Here is a 20274-nt window from a genome sequence, read left to right as displayed (position 1 = left end):
TGGTGTTTCCCAACAGTGTGCATAAAATAACAAATCTCTGGAAATGTTGATGCAATTGGTGATAAGTTTGCAAGAAACTTATTATCAAGAAAAAGAAAACGTGCCTTTCTATTCTAATTTGTGTGCTTTCAGATGCCCAAGAAAGTTGTATGCCAACAAATAAGTACATCAATGTGCTTTTAGGTCTAGCCTTTCTCCAAGGCCTTCGTTTCTCATTCTTTATAGTCAGCTGTGATGGCGTCTGCGCATGTTGAAGCAACTGTCTTTTTTAAGACCAATAACAATGTAGGTCTACTTCCAAGCAGAAATCTCGTAAAGTTGTTCTTGACGTTGTGCTGTACTTTTAAAGTGAACCACGTGTCGTTAAAATAAAATAAATGAGTCGTAATGAATTTTGAAATAATTTGTGTCACCTTTTTATCAATTATTAACTGCTATTATTCTAAATTTGTTATTATATTCTCAAGTATAGATATTGTACTTGACTGGTGGAGAGAGTGTCACATGACATCCTTTATGTTAACGATGTGGACAGTTTACGAACCACCGTTTCGAACCGTCGTTTATGGAAATTTAATATAGGACGGTGTATATTATTACCGGGGTAGTAGTAGCGGGGTCACCGTTTATCCCGTTTTGAGGAAGAAAACTCTGGACACTTTTGGTAATTGACAAAGACCAGTCTTCTCACTTGGTGGTGCATCTCAACATATGCACAAAATAACAAACCTGTGAAAATTTGAGCTTGATTGGTTGTCGGAGTTGCGAGATAACTATGAAAGAAAAAACACCCTTGTCACACGAAGTTGTGTACTTTCAGATACTTGATTTCCAGACCTCAAATTTCAAATCTGAGATCTCGAAATCAAATTCATGGAAAATTACTTCTTTCTCGAAAACTACTTCACTTCAGAGGGAGCCGTTACACACAATGTGTTATACTATCAACCTCTCCCCATTACTCGTTACCAAGTGAGGTTTTATGCTAATAATTATTTTCAGTAGTTACCAATAGTGTCCACTGCCGTTAAATAAATGAACAAAATCGTATTTTGTTTCAACTTAAAATGTATCGGATGTTATATATAACGCCAATTAGGACCAATGCACCCCGTGGGGCTGAACTTCCATACAGCATGATATTGTTGGCCGAAAGATATAGAAAAAAAGCAGTCTAAAATTGTAGGCCTATTTAGTTTAAAAACAATAAGCGAACGTGCTGAGAACGCACAATCCAACATGGCCGCCAACAGTACATAACGCCCACGTGGCGCTACCTATATGTCTATACTGGGCATAGGCCTATTTGGAAAATTTAAAAAACAAGTGGACATTTTGTGGAAAATACAGCAAATCACAAACAAATAATAAACTCGTTTCAAAACAAGCGGTTGCCATGGTAAAAGCTGATCCCTGATGATAGCAACAAGTTTTTACAGCCTATAAACCTAGAGTTGAAGTCCGAAAATCGGGCGTAATAAAGATCGCGCCTGGCGTTACAAAGGCCTCTACTGCAAAAGTTACCCGGACGTCGGGGAGCATAGTCGGGTTCTAAAAGCTCCGACTACATGATGTAGTAACCCAGGCGTCTTTCCGTATGAGTTGGATTATGCATGGAGATGGGAATGTCACGCAATAATTATGGCGGAGGATCACAATTTTTACATCGAGCTTTCTACAAATCCAGTGCGATTTGAACCGATCAGCAAAGCTACCAATGTCTTTTACGATGAAGTCAAACGTCAGGTTAGTGAACTAAAAACATCAATCACTGTTAGAGCCGCTGCAGGCCATTTCAATCTCAAACGAGAAACTCCCATTTATTATGAGTGTATTAAATTCCCTTAACCAGTTGCGCTATTACTTAACTTAGTATTACGCACAGCGCCCAGAAGATGCATCATCGTTCCCAACCACCAGTGACCATGGATTATAAATTTATGTCAACGTTTCTTCAATTTAAAGGCAAAGAATCGTCATAATGATCACTTATCAAATTCAAATTGTTGGATCCCTTAGCTTAGATAGAGGCCAGTTCTTCTTGGTTCAAAAAGGGCATTGAGGTAAATTAGAATAGATACTCAGTATTTTAATAATAATATAATTCATAATTTTTGGTTTTACCCATATACACTGATGTGTGTAGCACTGTATACTCAGTACTTTCCCCGAGTCCTGTGAAAAAAATCACAGGCATTTTACTCGGGTGGGATTCGAACCCACGACCCTTGCAATTCTAGAGCAATGTCATACCAACTAACTAGACCACCGAGATTGCCCGGTAGCTAGAGGCAGTTCAAATCCTATGTTTAGCAGTGGGTACTGCAAACGATTTAATAGATGTTAAATTTTGCATCGGGATAAAGAATATTAATTTTTTTTTTATGGGTAAAACCAAAAAAATTAATATTCTTTATCCCGATGCAAAATTTAACATCTATTAAATATAATTCATATCGAATGAAAAGGTGGTGGCACCATACGGAAACTTTTCCAAACAAAAAATATAACAAAAGAAAACTACTAGTTGCACTCAGTGGGAAACAAAAACGTTTTGAGAGACTGCTTGAAGACCAAAGTAGACACTGCTTCTCTGACGTCACAAGGCAGTTGGTTTCAAAGCTTAGGAGCTACATTGAAGTAGTACTCAGTAAAGTCAGGACAGGTAGAGTACAGTGGCAGTAGTGCTACATTCTAACTAGACTCCCTTGAAAGCCTGCATGCCTTGGGGCACTAGTTTATTAGGAAGTTGGACAATATTTCAGGAAAAAAAGTGAAAATAAAGAAAGAAGAAGATTGAGCTCGAAACTCTTTTTTTTTTTTTTTTTTTGCCTAGGGGATAGCGCCTAGGAAATAGGCAACTTTTGATGGCACTGTACAAACTCTACACACTCGATATTATTATTTGTTATATATTTGCTATCAGGTATTTGCAGTCCGCTCAGGAGGAGCTCTCGGTGTGGTGGTCCGAGGTCCAGATGATAGAACAAGCACATCCTTCAGGTGGGTAGGGTTACAGGTAGCCCACCTTGGGCGATATTGATTTATTTTATTCACGATATATCGCCGACAATATATCGCGATATTCGATATAATCGCGATTATTGAAATTTGACATCATCAGTCTTAAAACTCCAAGTGAAAGTTGTAGAAGAGACAGTCCTAGCATAAGAGAGGTGTTCTAATGACCTATTCTTCTGGTTTTACTCCAAACCTATGGGGTGCAAGATGTCTCAGCTAGCAAAAACATCGCGATATTTAATCGATATATCGATATACCGCGATTATCGATATTTCGATTAAAACCAAATCCATCCGCATATCGAAATCGTGTCCAAATTAATATCGCGATATTCGATAATATCGTGATATCGCCCAAGCTTACACCTTGTTAAGCTGTTATGGCTCGGTTTTAACAGCGGTCTCATCACAGTCGTAATGGTGACTGTTATAAGACCGATGATGAAAGAGAGCCATAACAGCTCAACAAAGTGGGCTAGGTTACAGGTAGTGTTTAGAAAAATCAATCAGTGGCTCTCTACTGGTCCATGTCTCCCACCAACACCTCAGTGAGGAAACCAGTGTCATGACTGATAGATTCTGTCTATCTCTGGTAATGTGGAATTGTCGTGGCCAAGCGGTTAAGAGCACCAAATTCAAACTCTGGTGTTTCTGGTTACTAGAGTGGGTTTGAATCCCCAGCCGTGACACTTGTGTCCTTAAGCAAGACACTAAACCATTGCTTCGTTAGTGGAGGGGACGTAAAGTCTTTGGTTCCTTTGTGTAACGCACATAAAAGAACCCAGTGCACTTATCGAAAAGAGAAGGGATTCGCCCCGGTGTTCCTGGCTGTGGCTTACGTATCACTAATGTTTGTGCACTCGCCACACCACACCTGCAACTTATATATCCTGTGAGAAGTTTGTTGCAGTATTCGACAGATAATACAGATACTGTAACCTGTTACTGCAATAACAGATTCAATCCACATCAACACCCCGCTGAGCTTTCAGCTAGAAATTCTGCGTAAGTTCAGTTAAATCCAGACAAATTTTTCACATGTTGTAGTTTCATATAAATACATGAAATACTCAGTGTTTGTGATAGCATTAGTTTGTGACCACCATTGGATCTCTTTTCAGAATGGAAGACAAAGGCCCGGTTATCTCCATCAAGTTTTCCTACGATCTGAAAATTCTTGCTGTCCAGAGGTCACAAAAAACTGTGGTATGTTTTCCTTTGATTGTATAACTGCCCTATAGCCAGGGATCACACACAAGTTTAAGATACAACCTGGGGGATATCGTTCTCAAAGAACAAATCTACACCACTAAGTAGATGTTGCCACCAATTGAATACATTGATACTTCATCATGAAATATTAATTATTCATTTTGGGTTTTTACCCATATACACGGATGTGTGTTAGCACTGTATACTCGGTACTTACCCAAGAAAAAAATCACAGGCATATTACTCGAGTGGGATTCGAACCCACAACCTTTGCAATTCTAGAGTAGTGTCATACCAACTAGTCCACCGAGATTGCCCGGTAGCTAGAGGCAGTTTGAATCATATTTTTTATGCAGCGAGTAAATCATAATTTTTATGATAATTTAAAGCTCTTTTTGGGCTCTTTAAAGTGTAGTGTACGATCTCCTTTTACTTTCTCTGATTACAGGAGTTTATCAACTTTCACAGTGGGGGAGACACGTCTGAATATTCTCAAAGCTGTAAGGTAAATGATCATTTATTGACAACATTCACATATGACTAGTTCTTTTTAACTGAATATGGCTCTGCCTAAAAGATTGTGCTCAACATTGGACGAATATTTCACACTTTAATCTGAATTCTTCAGTCTGCCTGGAAAACAAAATATGGTGAAAAAGTCAGGATCTTTGATTTACATGTGCTCGGGTTGCAGTGCTCAGCCAATGGGCCATATTTTTGACCGCGTGAGGGCGCTCTCAATTACTTCCGGGGGTATATTCATTCTTACACAAAACAGTTATTAAAGATTGGAACACATTACCACCACAGACATCTAATCCATCACGGACAATAAGACTTTGAAAGGAGCCGTTATAATCCACAGGGCTGTATGCTTCATTTTTGCTTGGGCAAGGGCACCAAGGCATTTTCTCCTTGGTAAAGGGCACCCCATGATCTAAAATTGCAAATTTGTACTGGAGCATTTCAAGGGCACCAAGGCAATGACCAGGGGACACGGAGGTAATTGCCTTCGTTGCCTCCGTGAAGTATCAGGCCTGAATCCACCTCTAAAGCAAAATTGAAACTACGGCGCAACAAAAGTGCAGGGCGAATCACGTACATGTATACCCCCGGAAGTGAGAACAATAATATTTATAGAGCCCTCGCGCGGTCAAAAATAAGGTGCATTCGCATAAACCAGAGACAAAAAAATAACAATTTGGCACCCCTTAAAAATAAGCCATTAGCCTTCAGATAATGTACTTAGGAAAGCCGGAGTTATCTGTGTGTGGAAGCTGCAGCAGCAGGAGTGCTCTGAGTTTTTGACTCTTTTATTTTAATCTTGATCTTTTAGGGCAAGAATACTAAGATAATTGGCTTCAATTGGACCAATATCAACGAGGTAGTGTTTATCACAGACCATGGATTGGAACTCTACCAAGTCATCCCTGAGAAGAAGTCTCTCAAGTCACTCAAGAATATCAACATCTCCGTCAACTGGTTTGTCTTCCTTGTAAGTCAACATAGCATACATAATAATCTTCTTATATGGTGCGCATATACGTAGGCGCATTAAAGGCAGTGGACACTATTGGTAATTGTCAAAGACTAGCCTTCACAGTCGTTGTATCTCAACATTATGCATAAAATAACAAACCTGTGAAAACTTGAGCTCAATCAGTCATCGAACTTGCGAGATAATATTGAAAGAAAAAAACACCCTTGTCACACGAAGTTTTGTGTGTTTAGATGGTTGATTTTGAGACCTCAAGTTCTAAATCTGAGGTCTCGAAATCAGATTCGTGGAAAATTACTTCTTTCTCGAAAAGTATGGTACTTCAGAGGGAGCCGTTTCTCACAATGTTTTATACCATCAACCTCTCCCCATTACTCATCACCAAGAAAGGTTTTATTCTAGTAATTATTTTGAGTAATTACCAATAGTGTCCTCTGCCTTTAACATTCATTCATAAATACCCAAGACAGTTTCGCTTTCCCTTATGGTGGAGAGCGCGCACGTGGGGGTGTTTAAACCTTTGATAATGACCAGTAAAAAGTGTTGAAATGTGGGTGTGAGACGCGAGCTTGCACCTGTGCTTATAAGACAGTTTCTTCTTTCCTATTGGTCGAGAGCAACGGCCGGGACAGTTGTGCCACATCACGCGATAGGCGCGACGCGCCCATCAATCTCCTTATAAGGAGTTGTTTACCCGAGGGTCTACCATTTCATAGCTGGAGGGGTGTTGTGTTGAAAGAAATCATTAAACAATTAAAACTTTTGCATTTGTTTTACTTTTTGACAAAAAGTGTTGATGTGTTTTTGACCGAAAAGGTATTTATGAATGGGAATCAAAGTGTGTTGAATCGGTTTTCAACTAGTGGTTTAAACCCGCCGAGGCCTGGTTCTTGATAATTTACCTTCGACTTTGTCTCGGTAAAATTATCAAGAACCAGGCCTCGGCGGGATTAAACCACTAGTTGAAAACCTCTTCACCACACATTGTTAGTATTTTTCCTGCAAGATGTGTGGGACTACGTTTGAATGATGAGACTTACATGTACTCCTTTTACATAGCACTATGTAATGGTTTGCAGCCAATAAACCAGGAACACCGGGGCAAACCCCTTCTCTGTTTGATTAGTGCACTGGGTTCTTTTACGTTTATGACACAACTCATGGGACCAGCGGCTTTACGTCCAATGCGAAGGACGAAGCATCATGGTTCAGTGTCTTGCTTAAAGGAACACGTTGCCTTGGATCGGTCGAGTTGGTCTTTGAAAAGCGTTTGAAACCGTTTGCTATTAAATGCATATGGTTAGAAAGATGTTTTAAAAGTAGAATACAATGATCCACACAAGTATCACTCGAAATTGCGTGGTTTTCCTTTTACGTCGTCGACTAACACGGTCGGCCATTTATGGGAGTCAAATTTTTGACTCCTATAAATGGACGACCGTGTTATTTCGTAAAGTAAAAGGAAAACCACGCAATTTTGAGGCAAGTTTGTTTGCATCATTGTATTCTACTTTTAAAACATCTTTCTAACCGTATGCATTTTATAACAAACGGTTACAAACGCTTTTTAAAGACCAACTCGACCGATCCAAGGCAACGTGTTCCTTCAAGCACAGAGGGGGATCCCCAGAAAGAGGGGTCCAAAGCTATACTAACAAATACTTCATGAAGTGTTTAAAACTCACTTTCTGTGTGGCATGTTTTTATTTCTGTTTAGGCTGATAACTCGTTACTTCTTTTGTCATCTTCACCTCTGGGAAATGTTCTTAATCCATTCCATTTCAAGGTGAGAGTATTTTTTGTATGTTAACATTAAAGACACTGGACACTATTGGTAATTATTCAAAATAATTTTTAGGTAACATTAACAAGCAATGTTGAGCATGTGCTAGTATAAAACATTGTGAGAAACGGCTCCCTCTGAAGTAACATAGTTTTGAGAAAGAGGTAATTTCTCACTTAAATATGAGTTCATGCCTGAAGCCTTTTATTAGACATCTGAAAGCACACAAATTTGTGCAACAAGGGTGTTTTTTTCTTTCATTATTCTCTTGCAACTTCGATGACAAATTAAGTCAAAACTTTCACAGATTTGTTATTTTATTCATATGTTGGGATACACCAAGTGAGAATACTGGTCTTTGACAATTACCAAAGGTGTCCAGTGACCTTAAATTAGCTTTAGAAGTTATGTACATAACTAGTTATGTACTAAACTACCCATTCAGTTTCCCTTGTGGTTTATACTGTTGATAACTTGTCTTTGTTTATTTATATTTATCAAATATTTCAGTTTTTTATTGATCAATTGGTTTGTAACCATACAGTGTAACATTTGAGTTTCTTATGCGATTTTTGTTTAATTTTTATTTTTTTAGGCTGGTAATGTCTTAAAGATGGCCAAATTTGAAATAGACTTGCCACAAGTCCCTAAGCCGCCCAAGCTGTGTCTGCTGGAACGAGATGTCACAATAGCAAATCTGTAAGTTATCGTTTTTAAAATACTCCGGATACATCAAAACATGTTTCACGGTTTTCTATATAGTCTTTATAGTCAAATTCTTTCAGGTTGGTAGACAGTCCTAAACAATTTACCCAGTCACTTCCCTTGTGGTTTGTTATTTGGTGTTTAAACCTATTAATGCCAATCATGGTGTTGTTAATCTTGTTAATTGTAGGTATAGCCATTTGTACATCGTTGTCCTTCGTCATCAAGTCAGAGGACCAAGCAGTAAAGGAGCTGAGATTGTCCTCTACCAACTACAAAAGTATGTATCACTCTCTTTTGATATATAAATGATTCCTTCCATTAAGAAACAAGGAACAAATTCTTCAATTTGCACAAGAAGAGTCAAGTTTGCAGGGCGGAATGCTTGTCCTCTGTGTGCCCAAGCAAGGTCTGAGCCCAAAGAGGTCGACGTCACTTGAATTGTGTTGATCTGGAGATGTGACTGCAAATGAGTTTACATGCATAATAATGGATGTATATATTACTAGACTTGTAGACAAGTCGTTAATGGGTCCCCTTGCGGTGAGATAGTCGAGTTGTGGCGGTGCTCTCGCGAGATCACTGCTCTCGCGCGAACTGCTATTTGCCCGACTTCTACTCCCCGTTAAATGGGACCGTAGTCGTGAGAGCAGTAGTCTTGCAGGGCCAGCAGTCTAGCAATAATACCGCGGGAATCGCGGGTAGAGTTGGAACGCTATCACCGTGACAGACATTTAACGACTTGTCCATGAGTCTGATAAATTACAGGAATAACATTTTGTTGAGTTTGATGGATTGAAGGGGTTACTTGTGGGATTAATGAACTCCCAGTAAATGTCTGGACCCTTTATTTTATTTCCAGGGAATCTCCAGCCAAAAGGACGGATGTTCTACGACTGAACATGACTGGCCGCTTTGCTGTCAACGTTGTTGTAAGTCGGAATTTGTATTTGGACAAAAATGAGTATTTCAAACAGGTGCTAAGTGTTTTGTCTTTGGACTGTGTTGCCTTGATCTAAATGTTATGGTTTGGGATTTTTCCCACCCTTCATGGGATCATTTTGACAAACATGAAAACAAGAAAAGCACGATCAGGCACAAGCTTTCTATTTTGTTATGATACAACTTACAATGGTTGCCGAATCTCCCACTCAGGTATGGGCCCTTACACTCACTGCTTAAAGACACTAATGGTAATTGTCAAAGACCAGTCTTCTCACTTGCTGTATCTTAACATATGCATAAAATAGTAAACCTGTGAAAATTTCTACTCAGTCGGTCATCAAAGTTGCAAGATAATAATGAAAGTAAAAACACCCTTGTCACACGAAGTTGTGTGCTTTCAGATGCTTGATTTCGAGACCTCAATTCTTAAATCTGAGGTCTCGAAATCAAATTCATGGAAAAATACTTCTTTCTCGAACACTACTCCACTTCAGAGGGAGCCGTTTCTCACAATGTTTAATAAGCCTGGGCGAATTATTCGAATATCTGGTTAATGGCGAATAGGTTTTCCTATCCATAACCGCGAATGCCTTTTTTTTCTTAACCGGATATCCGCATAGGGCGCGAATACCTATTTATAAACCGGATAGTTCTGTAATTACAACCAAGTAACCGGATATTCTTTTAATATCCGAATATCCGCGGACGTCGGGCGACAACTGATAGGAATGTTTTGTCTGAATCCTTATGAAACTTCTATTAGGACAGCATAAAACAGCATAAATTAAGTATTTAACTATGCTCACCTCCGTGAAGAGTTAAAACAGTGCGATTCTGACGTAATTTGTTCAAAGATTACGAAAGTTTTTCTTCACGTAGAGTCAATCAAGATCAAAAGAAAAAGCAAATCGCCATTTTTAAATTAGATCCGGTTATTTTTATGAATGAACCGAGTGACACTGTCTAAAACTAATATCAATTCGCCCATTCGATCTCATTCACAAACGAACAGCGCCCTCTAGCGGCAAAAAATAAATAAAAAATCCGGTTAATTTCGGATAGTTGGCCAGTGGTATCCGAATATCAAAATTTCAGTATTCGCCCAGCACTAATGTTTAATACTATCAACCTCTCCCCATTACTCGTTACCTAGTAAGGTTTTGTGCTAATAATTATTTAGAGTTATTACCAATAGTGTCCACTGCCTTTAAGCCTTTGACCAAACAAAGTAAATAGATTTAAATCTACAGCTGTTGATTATGTATAGCATTTTGACAAACACTTGAAAGTAATGTGGTTTGAGAGAGTGGGATTCAAAAAACATTTCAATCTGAGAAAAGTTTCTACATGAAAATATTCTTAGATGTCTAATTCAACTGCACTATTTCCAAGAAGTAGCTGATTTTGGGAAGTCATAAATAAGGGAATCAATGTGTTGTGAAGAGGTTTTCAAGTAGTGGTTTAAACCCAACGAGGCCTGGTTCTTGATAATTTTACCGAGACGAAGTAATTTTGAATGCTTGATAATTGCACTGTTGTTTTATAGCCCTTCTTTATAATTTCAATCAGTAAGAATTTTTTCTTGTAATTTTTTCTTCTTCTCGATTTCAGGATAATTTGGTCGTTGTTCACCACCAAGCCTCAAAGGTAAGACAAATAAATTCTAAAGATTACAGGAAAAGTACCACTTCACCATTTTCTAATGAAACATAAATGCTAAATTTCTAAGGACTTTGGGCTCACAGGCACACAATTCTATGCAGTTGAGCCAAAATTTTCACAAATTTGTTATTGTATGCAAATATTGGGATACACCAAGTGAGGACACTGGTCTTTGACAATTACCAATAGTTTACCTGCCTTTAAAGGCACTGGACACTACTCATAATTGTCGAAGACCAGTGTTCTCACTTGGTGTATCCCAATATTTGCATACAATAACAAATTTGTGACTCAACATATATGCACAAAATAACAAATTCGTGAACATTTGAACAAAGTCGTAAAAGTTGCAAGATAATAATGGAAGAAGAAACACCCTTGTCACACGAAGTTGTGTGCTTTCAGACGCTTGATTTCGGTACCTCAAAATCAAATTTGTGGAAAATTATTTCTTTCTTAAAAACTACATGTACGTTACTTCAGAGGACGTCGTTTCGCATGTTTTATACTATCAACAGCTCTCCATTTCTCGTTACCAAGTAAATTGTTATGCTAACAATTATTTTGAGTAATTACCAATAGTGTCCAGTGCCTTTAATGAGTGAGTTGATTGTCTATCTTTGCAGACTTCAATGATTTTTGACATCCGGTTACCGGCGCCCGAGACAGACGGTTATGTGAATTACCACTATCCAGTATTAGCTCCATTGCCCATCAGGCCCATCAAGCTAAGGGTGGCTGGAATTCCTACACAGACTGGACTAGAGATGAGAGAAGTCGGCATTGAACTCTGTATCCTTTAAAACCCGTCTGGGAACCCCGTCTCTAGACTTGATCCCTGTTTTTATCCGCCCTTGAGTGTGTTCCACTTGCGCAAACGCTGGCAACGTTTGCATTTGTTTGCCAACAATTTTGCGTGCGCCCGCCACTGTTGGCGAATGTTAGCAACCATATACATTTGACTTGGTGTTGGTGAGTGGTTTTAAAATAGCGGACAAAGCAGATGAACATTTTTTTCACAAACATAATTTTAGTGTGTTGATTACACAGTTAATTTATGTTGAAATAACAACTTACATGTAATTCATTGATGTCTTTATGTACGAAAGATGATTAAAATATACCTTCAATACAGCAAAAGCCAACATTACATAAGATACATATCTCCTGATGGTAACCCTTAATTCTTTGACTTTGACCAAAACCTCACCTTCAAAAAGACTATTAGGCTTTTCCTTAATAGCACTTGTACCCAGATTCGCCCAACTGGGTAGTATTCCAGCCCAATACAGTGATTGACGCCCGGTTGGGTTGCTTGTGGCATGTCCATCTGAGGCTTGAACCTCTGGTGACAATGATCCCAGACAAGGTGAGGAAGTTATTAAAGATGTAGGATTGACAATGACTAAAGCAAGCTAGTCGAAATGTTGAGACCATTTTAAGAACTGACTCCGCGGTAGTGCAGTTAATAACGATCCCATAAGCTAATGTAGTAGTCCCAGCCTATTTCTTTACCATCCGCCCGGGTAGTAATTAAAAAGCAGGACAGTTCTTTTCAGAACTGAGAAGTCTCCTGAACCCCTGAAAATCTACTCCGCGTTAATAGAATAAAGAAAGACAGCTCTCTAAGAACAAACTCTAGATACACTCATGGTGTTACCGTATAAGTATTATGTAGGATTGGTTATTATTGGGATAGATAGGGAGACCCCCAACACTAAGAATAGATAGCTCAATCATGTCTGCTAATCTGAAGGATGTAGGTTCAAGTCCCGTTCCAGTTAAATTTTCTTTGTTCAACCCCAAATTATAAGAAATATTTGTATCACTAAAATAATAATTTTGTTTTTGAAATTTACATGTACCATATATGGTATGCATACCATATATGGTACATGTACTACAAATCTAGTGGCACGTCATGGCTTCACCTTAGCGGTCAAGTCCACTGGACTCGAGCTCTGGCGCTTCTGTCCAGATGAGTGCGGGTTCAATTTCTCAGTTCAGTTCAACGAGGAAACATAATTGCTTTGTCGGGAGGGATGTAAAGCCATAGATCAAGTTTCTTGTGTAATGCATGTTAAAGCCATTGGACCCTTTCGGTAAACAGTGTTGTCCAAGGCCCACACTGTGTGTACCACAACTTCTATATCAAATAACAAACCTGTGAAAATTTAGGCTCAATCGGTCATCGGAGTCGGGAGAAAACAACGGAAAAACCCACCCTTGTTTCCGCGCGTTTCGCCATGTCATGACATGTGTTTCAAATAAATCCGTAATTCTCGTTAACGAGAATTTATATTGTTTTGCTGTTTTCTCAAAAAGTAAAGCATTTCATGGAATAGTATTTCAAGAGAAGTCTTTCACCATTGCCTTCTGTAAACCCTGTAAGTTATTTGTAAATCTGTGAACTTTTTTTTTTTTTTCTGAACCGAAAGGGTCCAATGGCTTTAACAAAACCAGTACACTTGTCAAATTAGAGAAGAGTTTTGTCCCTTGTGTTTCTGGTACAGTTGGCTACAGACTGCTTTACAGCACCTTGTACGTAAGTATATTTTGTCCTTTAGTAACTGGAATATAGTTCTGCATACCTCTAGTTCAAAATAATGAATGCTTAGGAACAATGGATAAGTGCTTTATAAATGTTGATATTTTGTTGATGTTTGCAGTGTCGTCTGATTGACTTTTTGTTGTTAAGGAGAGAGAGTAAGAAGGTCATATTATCTGTCTGCAAGCAAGGTGGGTAATATGCTTTTCTTTTAGAATTAAACCCAACCCCTTCTGTCTTTAGCTAGCGACCCTCCCTTTTCCTTCAAAGTATTATTTGTAGCTAAAGACACTGGACACTATTGGTAAAAGACCAGTCTTCTCACTTGAGTGTATCTCAACATATGCATAAAATAACAAACCTGTACAAATTTGAGCTCAATTGGTCGTCGAAATCGCTGAATGGCTGACTTGTTTCGTACATTTTATTGTTCTTTGTTGCGCCGTGAGACTCTCGTACATAAAGTGCAGAAAGGCAAGAATGTTTGACACGTATTAGAATTGGGTGATTTTTGTTCTGCAGTGTTATTACCAGGTCAGCAGTGCAGTTTGTCTATCATAGCCAGGATGTTTGATAAGCTCAACCAGGTATACAGGACATTCCTGGAGGAGGAGCAGTCGTCAACTCAGGTTGGTATTGACCGCTTGCACGCGCGTCACACGCGGCGACCGATGCCACGCTCACCATATTGGTGGGCAGTTAGGTTTACATGTATTAACGCCGCGTCGCCTAAAATGCACACTTCACTGCATAACGCACAGCATACTCTATGCATAGAGTTATATATGAAAACGCTCAGTGAACCTGCCCACCAGTATGGCGCATTCAAGATTTTTTCTGATAATGACGTCAGGTGAAATGGGTCAATAGATGGATTTTATATGACGTCATTCAGCACCATCGTTGATTATACGTTGTTGTTGTTGTTGTTGTTGTTGTTGTTGTTGTTGTTGTTGTTGTTGTTGTTGTTTGATAAGCTCAACCAGGTTTACAGGACATTCCTAGAGGAAGAGCAGTCGTCAACTCAGGTTGGTATAGGCTTTATCTGACTGGTGGCAAGGGCTACAGCTATAGCTGTGTTACATTGGACTTAAAGTGGTTAAGTTACCACCTCAAATTGTTAAAGACCTGCTTGAACGAAAATGTCAAGTCGTGAACTTTGCTGAATTCCACTTAAAATGTTTTCGATGAATAAGGAAATCGAGTCATATGATTATAAATAGGTTACAATTGTGTAAAAAAACAATCCTTTTGTATGCCCTTGTCCAGAGCTTTTCTGCCAGATTTGCGAAAAGCCCCGTTACGTAATCACTCTAAAAACGTCATAAGTAGATAAAGCCGCTTTGTTGCAGCGTGGATGTATAACAAAGCAGGGTGTCGTTTCTCACAATTTTATATTACTACCATATCAACCTCTCCCTGTTACTCGTTGCCAAGTGAGGTTTTATGCTGATAATTATTTTTAGTAATAACCAATAGTGTCCACTGCCTTTAAGAGGCTTATGAGCATTTTCTACTTATTATGATAATAATTTGGGCCCTCTTTCATTTGCGATTGTGTTATCCTTGTGACACATGAGTTGAAATTTGGTTCTCATTTTGTTGTGTTACAGAATTTCGAGGGTGGAGCTGTACCCAAAGCAGTTGCTGGTTCCGCTAGACAGCCCTTCACCAGGAAGATTGTGATCGATCAATCTGACATGTACACCCATGTCCTGACGCCAGTAGCAGAGAGGAAAGATATTAAGTACAAGTTTGTGGTCGCTGTGCTGGTGGAATACATCCGGTCACTCAATCATTTTCAGATTCCAGTTCAGGTAATGAGAGAATAGTCCTGTAGCGGCAGTGCCAATCGATGGGTAGGGGGTGCCAGCACGACTCCCCGTCGGAGCACTGCTGGCGGCCCCTGTGGGCCAATCAGTAAATCTGCTCGCCAGAGAGGGCGCTCTCTGGTTTAGGGTTCTGCTTCATTTAGGGGTGTGTGTAAATAAACCTCCAAAGAAACGGACAGAGAAGCCAGTTATGTGCATCCTTGTGTCATTCAAAGCTGTGTACATCGCAACCCTCGGTTACCGCTACAGTACGCTCAAACAGAGTGTTGTGTTTTAGTGCAATGTATTGCACTATATTCTGAATTTTTGCTCAGTTCTCTTTGAAGTTTAATGTTCTACAAAAGTTTTTGTTTGTTTTTTTGTGAACACTATACTGCCAAAACCATACAAAAAACTCCACGCTTCTGCTAACCCATTTAAAAACACTAAAACCCACCAACCCTACATACATGCAGTCTCACACAGCAGAGTCCAGCTTCTCCAGAAGACAATCGGAGAACACGACCAAAACGATGAGCAGTACAAACTGGCTCTTCTCAGAGCCCCCACTACTTACAAAGAGATTTGACATGGTGTCACCGCAAACCTTTATACTGCTCTAAATTTTGACCAGTGTGCTCTGACCGTCTTCTGTGTATACAGGTACCTGTACCTTAAGAAACCAATCCTATAAACGGTAGCTGTATGAACTGTAAAAGGCGTTAACCTGTTCCAGCCCTAGGAGTAGTTGGCCTTTTTAAAAAAAAATTTTTTTTAAATGGGTTGACCTTTGCCTGGATTGGAATGTTCCTCTAACGTACTAGTCTATTATTTTGTATTCCCCATCCAGCATTTCTTGTATGAGTTGGTAATCAACACATTAGTTCACCATAACTGCTTCTACCAGCTGCATCAATTCCTTCAGTACCATGTCTTGAGTGATTCTAAGCCTATTGCTTGCCTGCTCCTTTCCCTCGAGAGCTGCTACCCACCGGCCCATCAACTGGCTCTAGACATGCTTAAGGTAAAGAAAATAGAAACATAGTATCTGCCAGAAAGTAGAAATATGGTATCAAAAATTGTACTGATCTAGAAGGCAAGATGTGGAAATGATAGACAAGTCAGTATGTTCGAGAGGTGAAAAAAATTTTCCTGGCGCTCAATCCTTGTGACATTGTGCCTTGATCACTACAAGAACATTTTGTACATGCGAGAATCTTCACGTTGGCATCTGACCATTCCAATGCTGCGGCGTTCCAATAATGGGCCAGTCCATGCACCCCTTAGTAGCGTGTTTAAATTTAAATTAAGGTATCCGTAAGACATGCACATGGCATCTCTTGCTTATGTTTGGTTCAATGTTTTGAAACCCTATGCTGGGGAGGGTTGAATATCCAATGTATTTTTCTATTTTTATTATTATATCCTTTAAATGGTTTGCCCAAGAGAGGCTTTAGACCCTAGCATTACCCTCATTAAGGTCAATGAAGACTTATCATTGGCTCAGAGTTGTGCTCGGTGTCACACTCTTTTGCCCTTGCAAGCTTTATCAGGTGAAATGCCATTGGGTTATATTGTGTATTAAGCTTGGGCGATATCGATTTATTTTATTCACGATATATCGCCGACAATATATCGCGATATTCGATATAATCGCGATTAATTAATTTGACATCATCAGTCTTCAAACTCCAAGTGAAAGTTGTAGAACAGACAGTCATAGCATAAGAGAGGTGTTCTAATGACCTATTCTTCTGGTTTTACTCCAAACCTATGGGGTGCAAGATGTCTCAGCTAGCAAATACATAGCGATATTTATCGCGATTATCGCGATATATCGCGATATTTCGATTAAAACCAAATTCATCCGATATCGAAATCGTTTCCAAATTAATATCGCGATATTCGATAATATCGTGATATCGCCCAAGCTTATTGTGTATTTGTGTTAAAGTTTTAATCATTTCCACAACACTGGTCCTGTTGCTCATAAAATAGCGGCAGAAACCTACTAAAGTACACAGCTGAAGGCTATATCAAGCCCTAGTCTGTATTGGAAGTTCTGCGCTTAATAGCCGTTGTCTACACTCATACCAAAGTATAATCAGAAGTAAAATCTAGAGCAGAAAATTATGAGGCATGAATTAAGGGTGCAAAACCAAAGTGATCTCCACTTACACATCATTTTGTTACCACAAAACTTTAGCTTGTAGAATGTGTTTGAATCTTTTGGTCTTTTGACTCTTTATCAGAGAGTATCTACAGCCAATGAAGAGATCATTGAGGTGTTGCTCTCCAAGAATCAACTCTTAGCAGCTCTGAGATTCCTGCGTAGTGTAGGAGGAGCAGATAATGCCTCGGCCAGGAAGTTTCTGGATGCGGCAATGAGCACAGGGGACAACATGCTCTTCTACACAGTCTTCAAATTCTTTGAGCAGAGGAACATTAGGCTCAGGAGTAATCCACAGTTTGTGCAAGGTGAGATATTGAAAAGGCAGCTGTTTGCTTGTTAACCACTTCACTTAAAATGACGTCTTTTTCTGTCCAAGTTTTCAAAACTGGCTTAAAGGCAGTGGACACTATTGGTAATTACTCAAAATATTTAATAGCATAAAACCTTACTTGGTAACTAGTAATGGGGAGAGGTTGATAGTATAAAACATTGTGAGAAACGTTTCGCGCTGAAGTAACGTAGTTTTCGAGAAAGAAGTAATTTTCCATGAATTTGATTTTGAGACCTCAGAATTAGACTTTGAGGTCTTGAAATCAAGCATCTGAAAGCACACAACTTTGTGTGACAAGGATGTTTTTTCTTTCATTTTTATCTCACAACTTCGACGACCAATTGAGCTCAAATTTTCACAGGTTTGTTATTTTATGCATATTATGTTGAGATACACCAAGTGAGAAGACTGGTCTTTGACAATTACCAATAGTGTCCAGTGTATTTAAGGCAGACAGTTTTTGTTATGCCTTGAACAACTTCAGAGTACCCCGCTATTTTTTGCAGTCAGTCTGACTGACATGTATATATTCAATGGGACATCCAATGTAGTGTGCACAGGCATGCAGTAATGCACAAACCGTGTTCAAAAGCGAACAGCAATTCCTTTTGCATATTATGAAAACCTTTGTTGTCAACATTATGGGAGCATTATGGGGGGTAAATGATCCTATTAGATGTGTGGATAAAATTCCACACATTAATTTTATGCCTGTAGTCAGAAAGTGTAATTTAGAAACATTTTCAAATGTTACAAAAACATTCCTCCCTCATCTAACATTTACAATTTGTGTTTTCTTTCATCTGTCTCTACTAAAGGTGAACATTGCGAGCAGTACGTTAAACACTTTGAAGCCACATTTGGGTCTGAATCCCTAGCACCCATCCCCTGACAATCCATATACAGATACTAGTGTAGCTGGAAGTGTTTGCGTCCGTCGCCAGACTCATCTGTGCAGGGGTTGTGTATCTGCAGCTTGAACAAGAAGGATAACAGGGCCCAATTTCATAGAGCTGCTAAGCACACAAATTTGCTTAATGTGAAATTTCTTCCTTGATAAAAACAGGATTTCCAACAAAATTTCCACCTGATTTTTCAGGATAAGCAAACAACAGCTGAATACCAGTAACAAGCAATATGTAACATATGGAAATTTGGTTGGTAATCTTGTTTTTATCAAGGAAGAAATTTCATGCTAAGCAAATTTGTGTGCTTAGCAGCTCTATGAAATTGGGCCCAGATTTTTCCAATCACTTTAGGCTCTTACTATAACATTTTTGTATATGGAAGTCTTGTGATATCTTTATGGAAGATCATGACATCTTATCTCAGCTAAGTATGACTGCAACCTAGGCAACTTGTAAATGATGCCGGCTCTATCTGACAGAAAAAAACACAATCGTGTAACACTATTGTAAATTTCTACGGTTAGCAATTTGAGTGCACTAGGGCAATGACCAGGGGGATGAAGGCAAATGCCTTTGTTGCCTTCTGTGAATTATCAGACATAGGTGTATATTATTTATTATATAATCATACTAGTTTGAATTGGTAGACAAATTTGTTAGAATATTGACCGTCTGTTATTTGGTTTTATTTGTGTATTGAATCTATATATTGGGGTATTTAACAGAACCCTTTTCTTTTTATTTTGGTCATGGAGCTTTTGCACTTGAAGTTATTTGAGAAGGGTGCTCTTATCAGCTGGAGTTCAAATGAATGTTTCTGATTGGCCCATCCTGTGTACATAGATCCTGTGTACATTTTTTTTTATACTATTGCATCGTTAAGGCCTAAGATGGCATGTGATGTCATCAAGGTAAACACTCAAGTGGCATGCAGGTGGATAACAAAATTAAAAAAACAGAAACACAACATTATGATATTCAGTTGAAGAAAAACATGGTGGGTGGGGGGGGGGATAAACAATGGAAAAGAGCACCCGCTGTGCACAAGCCAATGTTGGCCGTTCAGGCATGCAAGTTTCATCAAAGATGGTAGGCAATGACATGTGCAATCCATCTATAATATGTTGCTTTAAGTATGGGTACATTTGTCTCAACATCAACACGTTCCGAATTTAATTTCTTTGTTTGACTAATTTCATTTACCCCACAAAACAGCTGACCATAGTTCAAGAATGTAAAAGGAAAATCATACAATTTCAAGAAATGATTGTGTGAGCCATTGTTTCACTCTTATTTTTTTAACACCTTCCAATCTTATTTCCTTCTTAAAATCTTTTTATAGCCAAGCCCACAATCAAAGGCAACATTTGTTTCTTCAAATTCTCTTATCTGTTGGTTCTCCAAACTTGATTTCATGATTTTAGAGACTTCTGAGCCAAGTGTCGTCTTATTGTAGATTTCAATAAAGGTTTTACAAAATAACTTGTTAAAATTTTCATTTGATTGCTTTCGTTGATCCTGCAGTTAAATGCGACTCCATTCACTCTAGCTGTCCCAATGGCATATACTTACCTGCAGTGTGGACGGAATCTCACGTGTGTCCAATTCTAGGAATACTTAGGTTCAATGCCGCTTTTAACGAAGGAAGGGTTTCAAAAAACTGGTTTTGTACCAATG

The 20274-nt window shown here is 38.9% G+C and overlaps 1 protein-coding gene across 1 annotated transcript; it reads left to right on the top strand.

Moving 5' to 3' along the window:
* Positions 1-1592: 1592 nt before the first annotated feature.
* LOC117304524 (regulator of MON1-CCZ1 complex-like) lies at positions 1593-18741 on the top strand. Its single transcript, XM_033789039.1, has 18 exons — positions 1593-1746; positions 2927-3003; positions 4143-4227; positions 4682-4738; positions 5570-5728; positions 7449-7517; positions 8110-8213; positions 8410-8499; positions 9082-9151; positions 10776-10811; positions 11453-11618; positions 12083-12195; positions 13496-13565; positions 13897-14003; positions 14988-15191; positions 16036-16209; positions 17438-17663; positions 18508-18741. The coding sequence occupies exons 1-18, from the start codon at positions 1642-1644 to the stop codon at positions 18579-18581; spliced, it is 1986 nt and encodes a 661-aa protein (XP_033644930.1). The 5' UTR covers positions 1593-1641; the 3' UTR covers positions 18582-18741.
* The last annotated feature ends 1533 nt before the right edge of the window (positions 18742-20274 follow it).

The sequence above is a fragment of the Asterias rubens genome, chromosome 21 (genome assembly GCF_902459465.1).
Source record: "Asterias rubens chromosome 21, eAstRub1.3, whole genome shotgun sequence".
Lineage (NCBI taxonomy): Eukaryota > Metazoa > Echinodermata > Asteroidea > Forcipulatida > Asteriidae > Asterias > Asterias rubens.
The sequence above is the reverse complement of the archived record's forward strand: the minus strand, read 5'-3'. Positions and strand labels throughout refer to the sequence as shown.

Excerpts from the sequence above, each read along its gene's own strand:
- LOC117304524 (XM_033789039.1), top strand. The coding sequence starts at position 1,642 with ATGGCGGAGGATCACAATTTTTACATCGAGCTTTCTACAAATCCAGTG. Across the intron at positions 5,729-7,448 it reads TCAACTGGTTTGTCTTCCTT|GCTGATAACTCGTTACTTCT; the intron begins GTAAGTCAACAT and ends ATTTCTGTTTAG. Across the intron at positions 9,152-10,775 it reads GCTTTGCTGTCAACGTTGTT|GATAATTTGGTCGTTGTTCA; the intron begins GTAAGTCGGAAT and ends TCTCGATTTCAG.